The 20,146-nt window shown below is 36.8% G+C and overlaps 1 protein-coding gene across 1 annotated transcript; it reads left to right on the top strand.

Moving 5' to 3' along the window:
• Positions 1–1,747: 1,747 nt before the first annotated feature.
• LOC149820596 (E3 ubiquitin-protein ligase IPI1-like) lies at positions 1,748–19,796 on the top strand. Its single transcript, XM_089983304.1, has 6 exons — positions 1,748–2,218; positions 5,599–5,768; positions 6,618–6,676; positions 17,306–17,331; positions 17,406–17,814; positions 18,756–19,796. Exons 1-6 carry the CDS (start codon positions 2,089–2,091, stop codon positions 19,474–19,476), a joined length of 1,515 nt encoding a protein of 504 aa, XP_089839430.1. The 5' UTR covers positions 1,748–2,088; the 3' UTR covers positions 19,477–19,796.
• The last annotated feature ends 350 nt before the right edge of the window (positions 19,797–20,146 follow it).

Here is a 20,146-nt window from a genome sequence, read left to right as displayed (position 1 = left end):
AATAGAAAAGAGAAAGAAAGGGGTTCAAATTAGGGATTCACGGGAAAATTAGCGATGGATAAATTTCGTCGCTAGGTCATTGTTATTTGGCGATGGGGTAGCGACATAATAGTTCTGTCGCTGATCCGTCGCTAAGTTGCGACGGATATCGAGACAGAATAAAGTCCATCACTAATTAGCGACAAATTACCGACAAAATATTTTTCGTCGTTAATTTCGTAAATAAGCGATATTTTAGGGATAAATATATTTCTCTTGCTAATCCATCTCAAATTTGTGACGGTTTTTTTCTGTCACAAATTTTCGTCGCTAATTAGCATTTTTCTTGTAGTGAAAATTTGTCAAAAAGCAAAACTAAAAAGAAAAAAAAATATAAAAAAGTACTTGACATTTACTCTAATTACAAAAACACATCACATATATGTAATATTACATTTAATGGCCTGAGTCGTGAAAATAACTATCAAATAGATGCTCTAAGTCATTGGTTGACGCTGGAAACCATTTAAGTACTAATAAATTCATGATTTTGCCCATACTAATTGAAAACCTTTCAAGCCATGACTGGTGTTTGTCATAGTGACAAATATCTCAAGCTTTATGAAAATCTCACCATGATATCACGAGAAATTGCCTAAAAGTTTAAAACTGCAACTTTTAGCAAGATTTTCAAAATATCGTGAGATTTATGAAAAAACATAAATACTGCAATTTAAATGCAAAATTTATGTTTCAAACGGCTATTTATCGTGTAAAAACCATGTACTTTTATTTTTAAATAAATTGTATTAATATTTTTTTTTATAAAAATTATTTTTTTATATTTTTAATTAAATTTTTTATTGCCAAGATTTGCCAAAAAAAAACGAGATTTATGAAAAAATTTCAACTTCCTGCGAGTTTATGAAAAATGAGATTTTGCAGATAAAAACGTTTGTAACTATGGTGTTTGTAGGTGACTCGATTTGCCAACAGCTACCGACATTGTGAAATTTGCAACCAACGGTCTCTCTCTCTCTCTCTACCCCAACCCACTTCCGATACCCAGCTCTCCTTTAAAATTTGGGTAGATAACACTCAATTTCCAGTCAGATAAAAGTAATGTGTAACAATGACCCAACTTTCTTCTTTTCTGATGGAGGGTGAATCCATATAAATGAAAGCATAAGTTTGGTGTGAGTGGTTTATATTACTGGTTATTCAGTCTCTCTCTCTCTCTCTCTCTCTCTCTCTCTCTTCCCTTTACTAGGCAAAGAGCCCATTATACCTTAATGACACTCTTCCCTGCTCCCTTTACTAGGCAACAAAACTCCTTTTTTGTCTCTTTAAAACCAGCACCACTCTACAAGAAAACAACCCATTCCCATCAAAACCCCAAAGAAGAACAAGAAACCAAAAATTATAAAACCCCAATTATTGCAATTCTAGATCAAAGGTGAAGCAGAAAAGTCCTAATGATTTTTCCAACAATTTCTCTATTGATTGCTGATGAGAGAGAGAGAGAGAGAGAGAGAGAGAGATTTTTTGTTCACTAACCCCATTAAACAGCTGCTGTAAATGTAATAATGTAAACATTAGACGCATATTTGTAAATGCATTAAAATTAGACAACCTTTTTGTAGATTGTTCAAAAGAGAAAAAAAGAGAGACGCACGACGAGATTCGAGGCCGTCGGATGAGAAAAGATGGACGGAGCAGATGAGCTTACGGGGGGTTATACATACCCACGGTAAACCCGGGTCAGGGTGCGGTCGAGAATTTTCTGGTCGAGAATTTCTTCGCCCTCTGGTAAGAAAAAATAAAGGGCTTTTTTTCCGCTGTCTCAGCAATCGAGCGATTGTGAATTTCACCCGATCTCACCCCGTCTTCCTCCCTCGAATTCTAGCGCATAGAGGGAGGAATTACGGTTAGGGTTTTCTTCCGATTCTTCTTCTTCATCATCGTCTTCGTTGATTCGTTCTTCTGGTTCGGATGGGGTTTGGTTGGAGGCCCGGATGGTCTTTTCCGGCTTAGGTTTTGGAGGAGGATCGAGTTTCCCGAGGTGGTAGAGGTTCTGCTGATTTTGGGGATTGGTAGGGTGGTTGGATCATGGGTAATGGGGAGGTGGAAGATCAGAAGGGCGGTGCGGCGATCTCGTGCTCGATTTGCTTGGAGGCGGTGACGGATAGCGGGGATCGATCCACGGCAAAGCTGCAATGCGGGCACCAGTTCCATCTAGGTAAGAAAATTTCGTTTTTTTTTGGTGGGGGGGTGGGGGGGGGGGGAGTTTTAGGAAATTTTATGGTTTGTTGTTTTGTTGGGATTTAGATGAGTTTTGGTTTGTAAATGGGAATTTTGTTGCGTAAATGTGTTTTTTGGGGTTAATTTTGAGATCTTTTGGCGTTTGGTTTGATGGGTTTCATGATAGCGTGTATTGTGCGATTAGTTGATTCTTTAGTTGGGAAAGTTGGAATTCGATCTATCTGATAGATCCACAGTACTTTCCTTGATCTAAATTAACAAGTAATTGAACTCACAATTATCCATGCATGTCACACGATGCTATTTTCGTGGCCTACGGTTGCTATTTCTTGTGATATAGCAAATTGTTATGGATCCATGTTTCAGTTTTATGTTCTGTTAATAATTTGTTTGTGGAGACACGGAATATTCCCATGACGATTCTTTAACATGGTGGTGGCTGATTTTCTCACCCTTTTTTGTTGTTGTGACGATTGGTTTTGCGCTCCACGAGATTTGATATTGGTTATCCCTTCTCATCCTCATAATTGGGTTTCTTGATCATATTGATTGAGTGCACTGCTAGAATACAGGGGAATACTAAAGGCAAAATATTTGGGCTTTGTGGTCATGATGCGATTTTCATCTGGTTATCTTATCTTCAAATCCTGTAATTATCAAACTCCTTATAATCTGTCCATATCCTCCTATTTGGTCTCCCAGAGTTGGCCATAATGAGCTGGATATACTGTAGATAAAATTTCTGTTGACCTTTACTTTTTCTTCTGCTATTATTTTTCCACCAACAGACTTGTTGTCCAAGTAATCTTCCAACTTCCTTTGTTCAATTAAATCTAGGTGATTTAGTGTCCGTGAAAACATTTCATCTTTTGTAGTTTCTAACTTTTGAAATCTCAACATGATTTTTGTTGCACTAATTCTCTATTTTAGGTGAAGATATTGATAATATTTTCTCATAATTGGCTATTTATTGATTAGGAAAGTCTTGCTTCATTGAAGGAATCTATGTAGAAGAAATAGCAAGAGGAGAAATGAGAATGTATTATATGCATGTTACTTTTGAGATAGACTATTAATGAGCCATGACATTTGAGATAAGCATCAGTATTATTAGGAGGATAACCTAAACCTTCAAATATTTTGTTGTTTCCATTTTATTTTCATATTTTTTTGTATTCTTTTTTGAAATGAGAACATATGTAGGGCTAGTGAGGAGTATTTTCTTTTTTTCCTAGTAAGACAAACATTGTAGCACTTGAGTGAGTGTGAAGGTACAATGTAAAATCTATTTGAATAAGTACCACCATGTAGTGACCATGGCACTGGAACTACAGTATAGATAATCTAGAGAAAAATGGAAAAAAAATCTGTTCTTTACGTAGTCACAAATATCTTTGATATTTTTAAAATATTGCAATATTATCGCTGTAAAATCAAAAAAATGATTCTACAAGCAAAATCTCACAATATTTTGGGAATATTGGTTATTTAAATTTATCACGATAATATTGGGAAAATCTCGTGAATTTATATTCATGTTTAATGTTCATGTTCTATTGTGTCTTTGCACATATATTTTTATTATGTATGTTTGTATTTATGCTTTATTTCTTGCTTTGTTTAACATGCATTTTTCTTATTTTTCCAACTTTTTTTTATTTTTCAAGGTTTTCCTGACTTTTGTCATAGAACCTATAATATCCCGAGATATAGCCGAGACCGATATTTGTGAATATGGTTCTTTAATAGTGGGAAAGCATCTTACTACGCAAGGTCATGGGCCTCAAATTTGTTGGAATTTATGTGGTCCATCATGGAACTTGAGGAACATGTGGGCCATTTTATAGGTCAGAGATCTGAAGTTCAATAGATGCAGTTATGGCTGACTGGAAGATGGGGATTCACAGCATATGTTTTCATTATGTTGGGGCTTACAATTTAGAGGGGCAGGCTCTGTCATAGGTACCTGGATCATAGTCTAAATTCAGTACTTGGGAATGCAGACAAGCTACTATAATTCTGTGGATGGGACTTGAATATATTTTGCTGTTCTAATAAAATGAATTTCATGTATTGGTTAGTTTCTATTTTCTTATTTGACCTTGTTAATGATTTTTGCTATTGTTGGTACTGGTGAGAGCTGCCAGGTTTGGCCTCAGGGCAGCTCTGCACTACTCTCTTAGATAAATTTCGCTTTTGGCTTTGAGGAAGAACAAAAATTTTCTTCTTTCAGATTTGCTTCTTGTGTTCTTTTTTTCATTCCTGTGCAGATTACTTTATAGCTTATCATCTATGTCACATGGGTGCGGGTGTGGGGGTGCGGCAGGACAAAAATGTAATTATATATATATATATATATATATATATAATTTTGAAGTTTTAACAGTTAACATTGTCATAATATCATTCATCATGCATGCAATATATTAACCTAAATAGTAAATATCAATCAAATAAGTAAAGCAATTACATAAATCAACCTAAATATCAATCAAATAAGTAAATCAGAAAAAAACTAAATTACATACCAAAAGTATATCCTACAATGTATATGACGAAAACAGGGAGGGCTCGGCCCCTCCCTTGAAATCAGAGGGAGTAGGGTGGGGGGCTTGACCCCTCCCCTGAAATCAGAGGGAGCAGGGAGGGGGGCTCGACCCCTCCCCTGTCGACCCAACAAGAGAGCGAGAGCGAGCGAGAGGGTACCTGCGACGAGGGAGAGGAGGAGGCGGCGTCGGTCTCTCCTGCGAGACGTCGGGAGGAGAGGTGGCGAGCGACAGAACGGAGCTGCGCGGGAGAGGAGAGGATTAGGGCAAAAAAAATTGCCCTAATCCTCTTTCGCAGCCCCTTTTGATCGGGCAACAAATTTTTTTTACGCTAAAAAATTGGACAAAAACGACCCTGGGTGCATTGACCGCACCCAGGGTCGTGTTGACCGCACCGGGTGCCGCACCTGCACGCACACCCACGTCGCGTCGACGCGGGTGCGGCACCTGCTTTGCCGAGTCCCTGTGACTTAGCTTATCATGTGTTTGATGTTATAATGTGTTTTTTATTTCTGGTTTGTGTTCTCTTTTCACACCCGTGCATATTAGTTAGCTTATCACTTGTTTTAGTGTGATTATATGTGCTTTAAAATTTCCATTTTTAAGCTATTAAAAGTATGCACGGGAAAAGGTTCCTGCTATGCAATTATGCTTAAATGGTAGACTTAAAGGAGATTGTTCTATTACCGACAGATCCCTATGTTTTCCTTCAAATTCTCTAAATTTATTCTGCCTTGAAGTATTTTTTGTGCATGTGAGACATATATTTGCCTTTTCTCTCTTCCTGATGTACCATTTCATTATTTTTCAGATTGTATTGGCTCAGCATTCAATGCGAAAGGAGCAATGCAGTGCCCAAATTGTCGTAAAGTAGAGAAGGGTCAATGGCTCTTTGCAAATGGATATCGTGCATTTGCAGAGTTTGGTATGGATGAATGGGCACATGATGAGGATCTCTATGACCTTAGTTACTCTGAAATTGTAAGTTTGGTTTAACTGAAGCTCTATAACCATTCTCACAGTCTATCCTTTCATTCTTGCTGGTGAAAAGATATTTGATGCTCTGTTTGTGGGTAAAAAGGTGGGCCTATATGTAAATCCGTAATGCTGAATCTACTACATGAAATCATGTAAGAAGATTTCTCTAGTTTTTCTCCCATAATGGTGAGTTATTTTGGAGTAGGTTGATACACTGTCCATGCTAAGCATACAGGAAAATAAAATAGATTTATCCTTGTGTTATATATGTTTATGAAAAGGAGAATTTCAGGGTAAAAGGACTAGGGAAAATTTATAAAGAAAATTGGGGAGACATTAACTTTGTGAATAAGCAAAAATATCAAACATATCTGGCTGGAACTCTCAAATGGTCTCATTGCAGTTTAGGGAGGGACGAAGGGACAACTGTGATATACTTTGAGCATTTTCCAGTGTCCTCCTCTGGAATCCGGTAGACTGGCCATTGCCTTCTTCTTGAGAGGCAAATGGTCTTCTTTTATTTTAAATATCTCATGCAAGCATAAAAGTGGATGGAAATATTTACGTAAGATGGACACCCAAATCAATTAAAGATTTGGAGGCTTGAACCTTGGAACTATAACATTTGGTGTATCATGTTCCCTTTCCTTTGGTTTGATTACCTGATCTCAGGTGATCAATTATTTAGTAACCTCATGCTTCCAAAATCTGTGTGTGTGTTCTTTTTGTGTTGTAGCAAAATATTTAAAAACATTTAAGAAGATCTAGAACTTCTTTTTCTATCTGATGAGCAAATTTATGTGATCTTGGCGGTATCTCATATATAGTTTTCTTCGGTTCCTTTTTTTGCAGCCATTTGGTGTTCATTGGTGTCCATTTCGTGGATTTACTCAACTATCGTCATCCTTCGAGTAAGATGATTATCTGGGGGACCAGGGTTAAAATGTTGTTTTTCTAGATTTTGTTGACTGGCATGTTTATGTGTAACTTTTGGAAGTTTCGCTCTTATAATTTTAATCTTTTGTAACTGTTACATGTTCATGGGTCTGTAAGCTCACACTCTTTTGTTGAACCATGTAACATTTTTTCCCTAATGGCATCATCCATTGACAATTGTTTGAGCTGCTTTAAGTTGTTAATGGCTTGGAGGTATAAAACACATGTTTCGTTCATATATATGGAATTTTAAGAATCAGATTGACACTTTAATTAGATTTGAACCATGTGCAGAACTCTTGATGTGGGAAATAAATGCGCAGATGACACCTTCAAGCAATTTCATTTATTTTGCAGAACATCATGTGTTTCTGGTTCTTGTTCTTTCATGTTTGGGCAACAACATCATATTTTCTCACTTAGTCTTGAAAATGAGCGGGTTGAAGTGATAAGCTAGTTTTGCCTTCTTTCATGATAAAACTGAACGTAGGAAGGGGGCAGTATTATCATGCTCAACGAATATAGGAATTCAAAAATTAAGTTTATGTAGCCAAATTAAATGTCATCCTTCTTATTCACCATATTAATAACTGACGGTGAATACAACACTTGTTATGAATGATAGTCCATCATTTCATTATGCTTGTTTTCTCTGCTCAAATTTTGATTGCTCTGGCTTTTAAATATGTGGTGCAATACATGCCAATTTAGTAGTTTGTACCAAGGTTGTAAGTAGGGTATCCTTACCCGTATTGCTCAGGCCCAAAGTTAGATACGTATCGTAGTGTATCGTAAAAAGTCATAATTTTTTAATAAATTTTTTCAAAAATTCCAAAAAACACAAGATAAATCAGAAAAAAATCTAAAAAAAATCATAACACATGAAACAATGATGAATTGCACAAAATACAACCATAAAATCACATATGACTCTGTGAGTTGTATGAGATTTCATCAAACATCAACTAATATAGATAAATATTGTATGCATATCTCCTAGGATCAATGCAAAATATTAAATATCTTGCAATTAAGAACATGCCACAAGACTCATACTTTCATATTACATAAACAAAAACAAAATAACCAAGTTTATGAACACTTAAGTGTTAAATAACCATTTTTTTAAAAATATAACCTAAATCATTATCATCATCGTCATTATCTTCTTCTTCTCTTGGTGTTATGCTAGGGACTATAGGATCAAAAGTAGGAAGCTCATATTCGTCATATATATCCTCTCAGGGTTGCAACCTCATTTCTGCTTCACTCATCTCTTTTTCTTGTCTTTTTTCTCTCAGACTAGTGAGTAATTGTTGTCATTGCCATTTCACGGCATCCGACAAATCCCTTGACATGCACGAGGTTATATAGTCAAAAGTGCTAGGTGGTGCCTAGTCAGTGGACCCCTAAAAAGACTAGTGACCTTAATTAAAAAAATAAAAAATATGCGAATGAACTGCTAAAATTAGTAACAAGCATGTATGCAACATAAAATCAAATAAGTGAGTTCAAATATAAGAACCAATTTGAAAAAACAAAGTTTCAATTCAAATCCAATTACGGTCGATGAAAAATTTGGACTGAATATAGTGCAATCATATGCACATGCAATCATAAGCATCATTAATATAATAAGCAAGCTATATAGAGAGATAACTCAATCTAGATTACAAGTTTACTATGAGACAGTCAATGCCATTAAAGAGGACTAAAACATATATAGAGATTCTCAAATAACCATATAAAAAATCAAGTGCATACACAAGTACAATTAATCATGGATTCTCACAAAGAGATCAACAAAACTCGTGTATATGCAATAATCTAAATAACTTAAAGATACTTATCTCTATTTCGTCACAAATATATATACTTATAGAATTATAAAAGGGCAAAATGGTAAAATTACACACAGTTCCCACCTTAGAGAGGACTCTACGGGGGCGTCCCACTAGAGTCCCAGCCTGAGCAGAACTCCAGGTTGGGTGGGTTTCTCTGAGAGTCCTAGGAGAAGGAGAAACTCCCTCTGCACAGTCCCAGCTGGCCGGAACTCTAGATGGGCGAGTTCTGGTTGGGTCAGATTTGGTTGGTCTGACCTGTGTCAAAAAAGGGTCCATAACAGTAAACATGTATCCAATATAAAATTAATCAACAACAAATGCACAAAGCATAAGATATTGCTATTGTCAAGCATAACAATCATGTTATATTACAAAACATGCCCAAATATTATTAAGACTAACTACAAAGATGTATCCAACATAAAATTAATCAACAAATCATGGTTGGCTGCTTAGCTAGCACCACTAGTGGTCGTGGTGCTACCTTACCCCAGCCACCACCTCTTAGCCCCACCCTCTCCCTCCATTCGACTTCCCCTCTCACTCGGCTGAGCCACCTCACCACCGGCTCCCTCTTCTTCTTCTCCTTCTCTATCCACTTTTGTTCCCTCCGCCCAATAGACCACCATTTGCCTCCATAACCGAGAGAATTCTCGTAAAGGCTAAAATGTTCAGTAAGGATTGCAATTCAGGACTAATTGCAGTAGCAGGGGTATATCACCTAGGACACGTGGATATCTCCGGCCTCCCTAACTCTGAGTGAATGAAGACTAAAAGGGATGTCATCGCTTTCATAAACGTTCAGTAAGACATGTCAGTGAATCTATATGCACTAGTGTCACTCGAGTTTGAATCATCTACCCTCTCCAAAGTAGACCATGAATGGGTTATAGAGTTTTTCTTAATTATATGCTTTATCATTTTCAGGTACCTCATTTCACGAGACTAACCAGGGCTCTGAAGCCCAAGTACCCATCTAGGGCAACAATCATATCGTGATGCAACATTATTTACCCAACCCATTCTGTGTTGCTCTGACACCTTTATCGGATTGCCCATTTGCAACTCGGTGACTTACATCAGTCAAGTTTTTTTATATTAAAAATATAAGAAAACCATATATTATGATTTTATACCAAATCCATAGTTGTATATCATATTCCATGACATAGCTGCAATACAACCTCACAACTAAAAATATCGTTGTTGGTTCCTGCGATTTGAGAGACAGGCCTACAACCAATTCCAAACAACAATGACCATAAAGAACCAATAATAATTTAAAAAAAAGAAAAAGAAAGCCAGACAAATTCTCAATAGAAGATTAGGGATTCAATTGCAACAACCACATAACTCATCGACCAACATCATGAGATCTCACTCGTTCACCACAAGTAAAGAAAAAATCCAAATTTGATTCCACAAGAAAAGCCAACAAATAAAAAAAAAATAGAATCAACCGAATGTAATGAAACAAGTGAAAATACGAGAACCCAGTAAGGGTTTAAGAGAACACAAAGAGAGTGCACACACACTAGTCCACTAAGTGACAATACAATCGCAAAGGGAGAATAACCCAAAGTTACCAGAAGCGCCTAGCTTAGTGGGGAAGCATGCTTCCCTGAAGCGCGTTTCGAAAGCGCGAAATGTCGCGCTGGGAAGAGCCATTTTTTGGGAAGCATGCTTCTCATTTATAGGGAGCACATTCCCCTTTTATGGGAAGCGCACTTCCCATTTATAAGAAGCGTGCTTCCCCTGCGCTTCTCCCCTTTTTTCACTTTTTTTTAATATTTTTATTTTTATTTTGTTTTTTCGCTTCCCCTTCGCTTCCGGTTCGCTTCCTAAGTCGTTTCCGAGACGATTCTTGATTCACTTTTAAATCGTCCCCCGCTTCCTAAATTTTTGAAAGTGCCACGCTTCCTGCTTTCGCTTTCCGTATTGCTTCCCGCTTCCTTGACTAACAACCATGGAATAACCTCATTAGCACAACACATGCATGAAATAGCCACTAAGGGCCAACCCAAAAGATAAAAAATAAAAGTTTGATTCATAAAATGCTTAAGAAAGCATTGAGAAATACAAGGGGGAGAACCCCTATTTATAATACAAAGAAGAGAGAGTGGGGGCAGCCCAATTAGCCAGTGTGCTAGCCCCAACGATCATATTTATGATCGTTGGGTCCCAACAACTAGTTGGGCTGCCCCCAACAACTATATTATGTATTAAATCTAAAAAAAGAAAAAGAAAAAAAGAAAAACAACCTCTACTAGGTCAACCTATTACATAAGTGAAATGATTGAAATAACCTTGATGAGTATTTTAGTTTATATAGAACAAATATATGTATATATATATGTACAATGCCACATTATTTAACACTTTCCTTCAAACTTATAATATGATTACCGAAAGTTTACCAAGAAGAAATAAAAAACGAGGTGAAGGCAAGGCCTTAGTGAATAAATCCGCCAACTAACATTCCGAAGTCACATAAGGCAATTCTATAGTCCCTCACTAAAATTCCTCTCAGACATAGTGATAGTTCATCTTTATATGCTTAGTTCTTTCGTGAAAGGTGTGATTACTTGCAATATAGGTAACACTATTATTGTTACAACATATCTTCGAAGGACTAGAGATGACTAAGCCCATATCTTTGAGAAGACTCCTTAAGTAGTTGTTGCCATGGCTCAAATTCGGTGGATAATAAAGAGTCCTTCTATTGCTTTTTACACCTCCAAGATATAAGTCTCTTAAAAACACATAAAAACCAATAGTTGAGACTCTATTATTGTGATATAAATGATTAAATCTAAAGAAGAAGAAGATACAAATAGACTTTTGGTTATAGAATTCTTGATATATTTGGCAATTCATAGAACACTTATATGCAGTGTAGATGGTGCATGATGAAACTAACTAGCTAAGTGAAACAAATGAGTGATGTTTCGTCTGATGATGGATAAGTAGGTCAAAGATCCAATCAGTTGCCAGTATAAAGTTTGATCTTCAAGAGAAATTCCATCATCCGGTCTTAATTTTGCATTTACCACTTTCGACGTGTCAACCCTCTTATCATAAAAAATTTAGATTTGGCAATAATAGCTACAACCAGCTTCATTTGAGTTAGTATATATCTTCTAAGTGAATACGCTACTTCAATACCTAGAAAATATCTTAGAAAACCAAGGTCAGACATATCAAATTGTTTTTTAAGAATATGTTTAATTTCATCAATTCCCTTCTTGTCAGTCCCTTTGATGATCATATCATCAACATATAACAAAAGTATAACAATATCAGTACCTGTATCTTTGACAGAAAAAGCACTGTTAGTATAACATGACTTATAACCCAAGTCTAACATAACATTGCTAAACATATCATACCAAGCTTTAGGGGCTTACTTAAGTCCTTACAAAGCTTTCATTAACTGAAGAACTTTTTCCCTCTCGATCTCAAAATCGTGAGGAGGATCCTTGTACACTATCTTAGATAGGTCACCATTCAAAAAAATATTCTTAACATTAAGTTGGTAAATAGGCCATTTTGTAATGGATGTTAAGGCAACAAGTGTTCTAACACTGGGCATACGAGCTACAAGTGCAAAAGTTTCTTCATAGTTTATCCCATACTCTTGAGAATAACCTTTTGCTACTAACGTAGCCTTTATATATTTCTAATGATTCATCTTCTTTTGTTTTGACTTTATATATCTCCACCAAAATCCTATAGTCTTTTTCCCTATAGGTAATGGTTGAATTTCTTAGGTCTTGGCCTTTTCAAGAGCTCCTAGCTCTAGATTCATGGCATTAATCCATTCGAGAATTTCTAGTTTCGTTGTAGGTTGAGGGTTCGTAATGCTTGATATTGGATTCAGAACTTGTCTGACTAACACTGCCTTGTTTATTAAGATTTCTGATGCATGAATTCTTCTTCTTCTTCTTTATGTGGTTAACATGATCATCATTAGAGACAACAAACAGGGAGTTGAAAGCATTAAAAAGCTTCTTAAAAATCATTTTGAAATGACTGATTTAGGTTTATTAAGATATTTTTTAGGAATTGAAGTTGTTTATTCCCCTCGAGGTTATTTATTATCTTAATCTAAGTTTGCTTTTGATATTTTTTTAGGCATGAAATTACTGATGATAAGAGAGTGGATACTTCGGAAGTTGTTAACATCAAAATGAGAATCGATGGTGGAGAACCTCTTGATGATCTCACTCCTTTAGACAACTTACTGGAGTACTTTCCTATCTCTCCATTACTAGACCTCATATAGCACACATTGTAAACACAACTAATCAGTTTCAACACGCTCTTACTTCTGTTCACATGAGAGCAGTTTTGTGTATTGGTATATACATCAAGTCTTCCTTTTCACGCGGCCTCTTCTTGTTTGCTTCATCCTTATTAGATTTAATTGCTTATACTGATGTTGATTGGGGAGGTGATCCCAATAATAGGCACTCATTCATTGGTTTTGTGTTTTTTTAGGTGAATCCTTGATTTCGTGGTGATGCAAAAAGCAACAGAAGATATTTCTTTCGTCTACCGAAACTAAATATCGAGCCATAGCCACCACAACAATGGAAGTAGTTTGGCTCAAAAGACTACTGGCTGACATAGGAGTTGAAGTGACACAAGTTTCATGCATGTGCTATGACAACAAGATTGCGATCTATATCGCCAGCAAATGAACATTTCATGAATGCACCAAACATATTGAAATGGATTGTCACTATGTCAGAGAGGAGTATCTACATGGAACCATTGATCTGCCGTACCTATCAAGTGCACATGATCATAATTCTGAGTATCCTTCGTGAGAAGACCAGAGTCATTAATATGAATATCATCAAGATCATCATCAACATTTATAATTTCATCATAAGCCTTCTTTGGCAACAAATCAAACAAAAAGAAATACTCAAGATCATCCTTAGGCTTATCAAAATCAAAACCATTTTCATTTTCGAGAAATTTTATATTTCTTGAAACATATAATTTATCAATTTTCTTATCATAGCATCTATACTCTTTTTGATTATTGGCATAACCAAGAAATACACATTCAATAGGTTTGGGGGATAATTTGTCCATTTTTTAAATAAGTACAAAACATTTACTAAAAAATTCTTACTCTACTTAAATCTGGAGAAGATTGATAAAGTTTTTCAATTGAGGACATGTTTTGTAAAGAGGATGAAGGCGTACCATTGATAAGATTGTTAAAATATATACATATATATTATATATATATATATGTATGCATAGTTTTGTAATAGGGGCATTTCTGTCTTTTTTGCCTCTTGTAATTAGCACAGTCCTCTATGGACTGTTTTGCCATTTTTCCTTTTTTATTTTTTGTTTTATTTTTTAAAATGACCAAGGGCTCTATGGTCATTAAACCATATAGCTGTGGGGGAGGTCTCAACATCTCTATGGGACCTCCTCTTTGGCTCTTTGGGAGCATTTTATTAATAACAGCTCCATGTATGGCTCTTTGGGAGCATTTTATCAATAACATCTATATTGTTTTTATGTCTTTTGTTCTTCTTTGTGAGGATTGCTTATAGCCCTTAGTTGGCTCTTTGTATCTTGCCCACTAGTGACTTTGTATTTGTCTGGTTGTGCACTCTTTATCTCCTCTTGTGGCATCTTTCTAGTGCACTTAAGATTTCATTACATGGCATTAGAGCCCTTTAGGTTCTCTTGATCTTGGATGCTTTGTTCGTGGTGATCGAAGATCGTGTTCGTGATATAAGTTCTTTTGCACTCTCTTTTACTATATCCACTTCTCTTTTTGTTCGTCATGGAACATGAATCAAGAGTTGAGCTCTTCTTCAAACTCAATGGATCCAACTATATGATGTAGGCTTTGGCAATGAAAAATCATTTCAAAGGCAAGAAACTTTGGGGATTTATGATGGACACTACTCCCAAACCATCTTTAAAGCTCACCAAAATTGAAGGAGTTGAAAAAGCCCTTGAAAGAGATGATCACACTAAGGCTGTCCATGAACATCAATTTAAGATAGAAGATTGGGAAAGCAACTGTGGTAAGATTTTAGCATGGTTCATGCACAATGTTGACATAAAAATATGTGCCAACATTGCTAAATTTAGAAGAACCAATGAATCTTGGTTCTTTCTTAAGGGTATGTATACTCAAAAAGATCTTGTTAGATAATATTTTTGTCAAGACAAGATTAGGACCACGAAACAAGGGGACATGAATTTCCGTGATTATTTTAGTGTGTTGTCTCTTATTTGGGATGAATTGACACTTCTTGAGCCAAAATGACTGATTTTCGAAGATATTGATTTAAAAAGAGAGAAAATTGAGAAAGAACAATTTTTTCAATTCCTTCATGGTTTAAGACTGAAATTTGAACAAGTGAGATCCTCTATTCTTCGTAGGACTAAGGTCACGCCTGTGCAACAATTATATTCTATTGAGGTCTCCTCTCTTGTATGTGTATAAATAGGGGCTTTTGTCCCTTTCATTTGTTAATGCTTCTCTTAAGCATTCATGATCAATAAGATGGATATTTTTTACATTTTGTGCTCTTTTTTTTAGTTCTTTAATATCTTGTATACACTTAGTGCTTGTGTTGTGCGGCTTGTGCCTTTGTGCTCTTGTAAGCCCTTTGAGGCCTCATTTTGTATTTCTATATATTTCATTAAAGTATATATATATATATATATAAATATACATGTGTATATAAATATACATACATATATATACATGTATACATATACATATAATTTAACAGTATTATCTTAGCACTTCTTAAAGATGGATGGAGGGCATCATTTTGCACAATATTGGCATAAAACTGTGCCAATATTGTGCACAATGATGCCCTCCATCCATTTTAAGAAGTATTAAGATAATACCTACCTAATAGGATATATATTTTTTAATATCATGCAATGTAATATGCTATACACGTCATTTACACATTTGTTTTAGCCTTTTTTATCGAGGGAAAGATGCCCCGATCACGCGCGCACGAGAGAGAGAGAGAGAGAGAGAGAGTTAACTGTATGTAGATATTAAATTATTAAAAATTAGAGAAAGAGAGGGGGAGACATAAAATATATCAATTATTAATAAAAAACAGTTAAATTATAGATATTGAGAGTGTGTGCGTAACTGTATGTGAGTGTGCCTTATGTGCATGTATGTGACCCGTTCGTAAACTGGTCGTTCTCTAGTAACTAATAATGTGCACAGTTGGTAATCCCTCACCTGTGAGAGAATGAGGGGTCAAGAGCAGCCTGTTCCTCTTCTCCCTTCTGCTGTGCCGGATTTACACTGGGTTTCACTGGAAATAAGTTCTGTATGTGGGAAAAGGAAGAGAAAAATCCTAGAACTCTAAATTCTCATTTGGAATTAGAAGTGGTTTCTTGAGTGTCTACATGATGTGCTTCTTACACACCTGACACTGTTCCGCATATCTTGTGCTGGTCGGTGTAGTCTCTATATCGGGTATGCTTACCCAAGTCTTAAGGCAGTATAGGCACATGCTCTCTCTCTCTCTCTGTTTTCCTTTCTCTATTCTCCTTTTTCCCTTGATGATGCCTGAAAATTTTGTAGCTTCAGAGGTCAGATAACAATCTTGTGGTGGACTTATGACTCATGATGGAGGCACTAAAGTCTAATTATATTGGCTGACAGTGCCTAGGTCTTTATGTTGTAACTATGATCTAGAATCTCAAGAAAAGAGCATCTTACATCCCTCCTAGTCCTATCAGTAGCATGAGCTCTTGCTTCCTCTACTTATGTATTGTTATGTGCTTATCGCCCTGTATTTGAAATTGTTAACCCAGCTGCTCTGTTTTTTTCTTCCACTTGATGCTATTAAACTGGACTGATGAACCCCATGTATGAACTGCATTTGCAGAATGATGGAAACTGTGGAAATGCAGTTTTAGGTTCAAGAATGCTTACTGAATTTATTTTCACTTATATACTGTACCAAGCATCTCAAATTAACTTGGTAAAACTACCCAGATGGTCGGCCTTATGAGGTGGCCCTGTTCGAACACCTCGTGCTGAACCTAAAGCATTTTTTATGAAAATATGTCTATTTGTTAGTTCCCAGATGCTAAAATTTGATCCATAACGACGACAAACATTTGAAGAAGGATCCTCCAACTTCTATAACTCATGTTCTTGAACTCTGCATTTTTAGGTGCTGTGTAAAATTGATGACAGTGAATACTCCTGAAGGTGCAGCCATGCACTTCCTGCAGTTATAGGACAAACAGGTCAGGCATGCTTGGATAGTTCCCAGATGCTAGAATTTGATCCATAACCATGGATAAACCTTTGTAGAAGGATCCTCCAATATCTATAATTCATGTTCTTGCACTCTGCCTTTTTAGGTGCTCTGTGTAAAATTGATGACAGTAAGTAATACTCCTGAAGGTACAGCCATGCACTTGCTGCTGTTATAGGACAGATGAGCATGTGCTTGGATATTGCCACAGAAGCACCAAAATATCATACTTCAAATAATTCTGCATATAATGATCATGAAAATGTATTAGCATGGTGTTATGGTTGCATGCACTTGCCAATGATATTAATAAGAAATGCCACATGTTTGCTTACATCCTAATTCAAATCCCAAGTTTAATAGAATATCATCTAGATGCAGTGAACCCTCGTGATTCTAATAGTAGTTATGCATTTGCTGCTTTCAAAGCATGTGCACTTATATGTTATTGTTTGTGATATTGCAGGGAGACGGACCCTTCCTCAAGTACATGTGAGTATCTAAGTGTACTGTGTTCCTGTTTTTGATTGGGTTTCTTTGGCCAAACTAAAGGTTTTCTCATGCAGATCAAGATCTGTTTGGTCATCACGCCATCTTTGCTGATCATGCAAGTGCTTCATCAACTGCCCATGCATGCCCATATTTAGCTCTTCATGCTTATGTTCAGCCTGTCCATCCACCTTCTTCATCCAGTAATGCTGACAGTGTAGCTGATGTCTCTGCTTTCCATCATCATTGGGCTGGTCTTTCTGGGCCTGCTGATGTCTCTACTTCTCATGGTTTTCCTGGTACAGAGCTCCATCATCATAATTGGGAGTCACATTCTCCTACATTCTCTCCAACAAGTGGTCTTGTGCAGAGCAATGAGCAGTCTTCTGCACCTACTGCAACACAAAGGTCTACTAGAACCAGTTTTGGTTCAGATGGACTGCCTAGGGTTGGAGGTTTCATCCCCCCTTTCCTTTTTGGTCATGGGTAAGTTTCTAATTTTTTATACTTAGGTACTGTGCTCATTGACATTTTTTATCCAATTTTAGGCTTGCCTTCTCTTTTTCTGTCCGGTTAGCTTCGTCACTTGACTGTACTTGACTTGGCAGACTAGGGTTTTCTTGTCACTACTTTGAGGGCCATGTTTGAGCACTTTACACTGACAAAATTTTCTTTGCATTTGGCAGTATGCTAAGCCACGAAACAATGTAACCATTCTGCTTGACCAATGACCATCCTTGTCTTTGTAATTACTATTTAATGAATTGGGTTAGTTCTGTTAATGTTCGTTCTTGGTCTGCTTTGGTTTCCCAATGTTGTAGATGTCTGCCATTTGTAAGGACTTTGGTCTTTGAGCAAGATTTCATTCCAGAAGCCCAAATACCATTTGGAAATTGATACCTCAACCAGTCATGAGTAAGAAAAATGAGTCTTGACAATTATCCGCTGCATCCATATAGTCATCAATGTTTTATCTGCAAAAATTCCACCTTTGTTCTTTCAAACGTATCATTGATGTTGTTCATCTGTCTCCATTAAAGCCAACCCCCACCATCTTAAAATAAAAAGGAAAAAATTACAGCTGTCATCATGAAACGTTGAAACTGGCTTATATTCTAGGTCAATCAATCTGTGGTTATGCCAATTTATCTACTATTCCTTGACTATGAGAGAAAATCATGTGATAGTATGTGCATGTTTTTATGTTTGATACATACTGGTGAATGCTCCTCTTTGACCGATATTATGATGATCAATTTATCATTCATTGATATCTGAGAAATTTCACGGTATCTTTTGCAATGAGAAAATCTCAGTTTTCTGATTTCCAGAATCTTTTGCTTCCTTGATGTTTCTGGTACAATCATCTTCCTGCATATTTGTTTTTGATGGAAATGTTGATTTTACTGCCTCTTCCTATGTTGCAGGTCTTCCAGAGCTGGTACCTCTGTTATTTCCTCAGGGATGCCACCCTACATTGTTAATTCTCGAGGTCATGCTCATATTCATGCATACCAACAACAGACTTCTCCGGTTATGCATGGTGCTTTTTCAATACCAACCAGAAGATCTGCCCCTCGCTCATTGGCACCCATGCCCACCTCCCATCTAGGTACAGCTGCTGCACCACTAGATCATGGTGGCTTCTATTCCAGTGCATCTTCGGTATCAACCTCAAGTCGGAACCGCCAAGATGGTGAGAGTTCTGGCAGCCGCCAGAATCATGCTCATGGATGGGAAAGAGAGCACTTTGCTCCATTCCCTTGGGTTCCAGTTGATGGAGAATCACATTGGTGGGGTCCATTTCCCCATGGACACGCTCCTGCTGGCGGTGGTGTAGGTGGGTCTGATTCTGTCCATAGAAGCTTTCATTGGCTTTATGCTGGTATGGATAGAGTGGGACAGGGGCAAGCTCCCGTTGTTGGTGCTGGTGGCTCAGATTCTGTTACTAGGAGTAGTTGGTGGCCATCATTCTCTAGCATGGACAGAACCGGGCAGGGGCAGCCTCCTGCCAATGGTGTAGGTGGTTCAGATCCCATCAATAGAAGCAGTATGTTGCAGTTGTATGTTGATAGAACAGGACAGGGGCGTGCCGAAGGTCCGTACCAGCACCACATCCGTCTTTCTCGAATGCCTCCATTCATGTGAAGCATTCACTATAAATTGTGATGGGAAAACAAAAAAATCGGTCTGTAAATTCTGTCATCGCCTTGTGAGCCGATGGCTGGAAACTGCAAACGATCTTTTCATGGCCCCCCTCTGAAGTTTGTTGTTGCCCTCATTCAGGATAAACAGGTTTCTGAAATGGCATAAACATCTACAAAGGCAGTTGATGCAGGTTTTGCCATTATCTGTTCTTTTCCTGTACCTTTTGGCAATGTTGCAGAAGTGTATGTTTTTTGGGTTGGCCAGCTTGAGTCACAGTAATGATTATTTTTCTCTGTTTTCTGGCTGGATAGAGATCCAAACACGGGGTCTAATCTTATCCATTTGCGATCTCTTATTTTTGCCTTGCAGAATTAATATCTATGCTGTGTGTATGTGTGTGTGTGTGTGTGTGTGAAGCTCACAGCGAAGTTAAAAAAAATCAAATCATTGACCGATTCAAATTGAATCAGCACTTCATTGATTTATTGGGAATTGGTTTGTTTTTTCCTTTTTAAACATAACTATGATATTTGTATGCTATTTTTTAAAACTAAATGTGTGTTTTAGAATTTGGCTGAACTTCTTGGTCATTATTTATTTTTACTTTTCTATTTTCCTATTTTAGATACATTTTCTTTTTTTTGTGTGATTTTTAAAGTTTTTTAAAAAT

Source organism: Nuphar pumila, chromosome 12, assembly GCF_984573655.1.
Source record: "Nuphar pumila chromosome 12, dmNupPumi1.hap1.1, whole genome shotgun sequence".
NCBI lineage: Eukaryota > Viridiplantae > Streptophyta > Magnoliopsida > Nymphaeales > Nymphaeaceae > Nuphar > Nuphar pumila.
The sequence above is the reverse complement of the archived record's forward strand: the minus strand, read 5'-3'. Positions and strand labels throughout refer to the sequence as shown.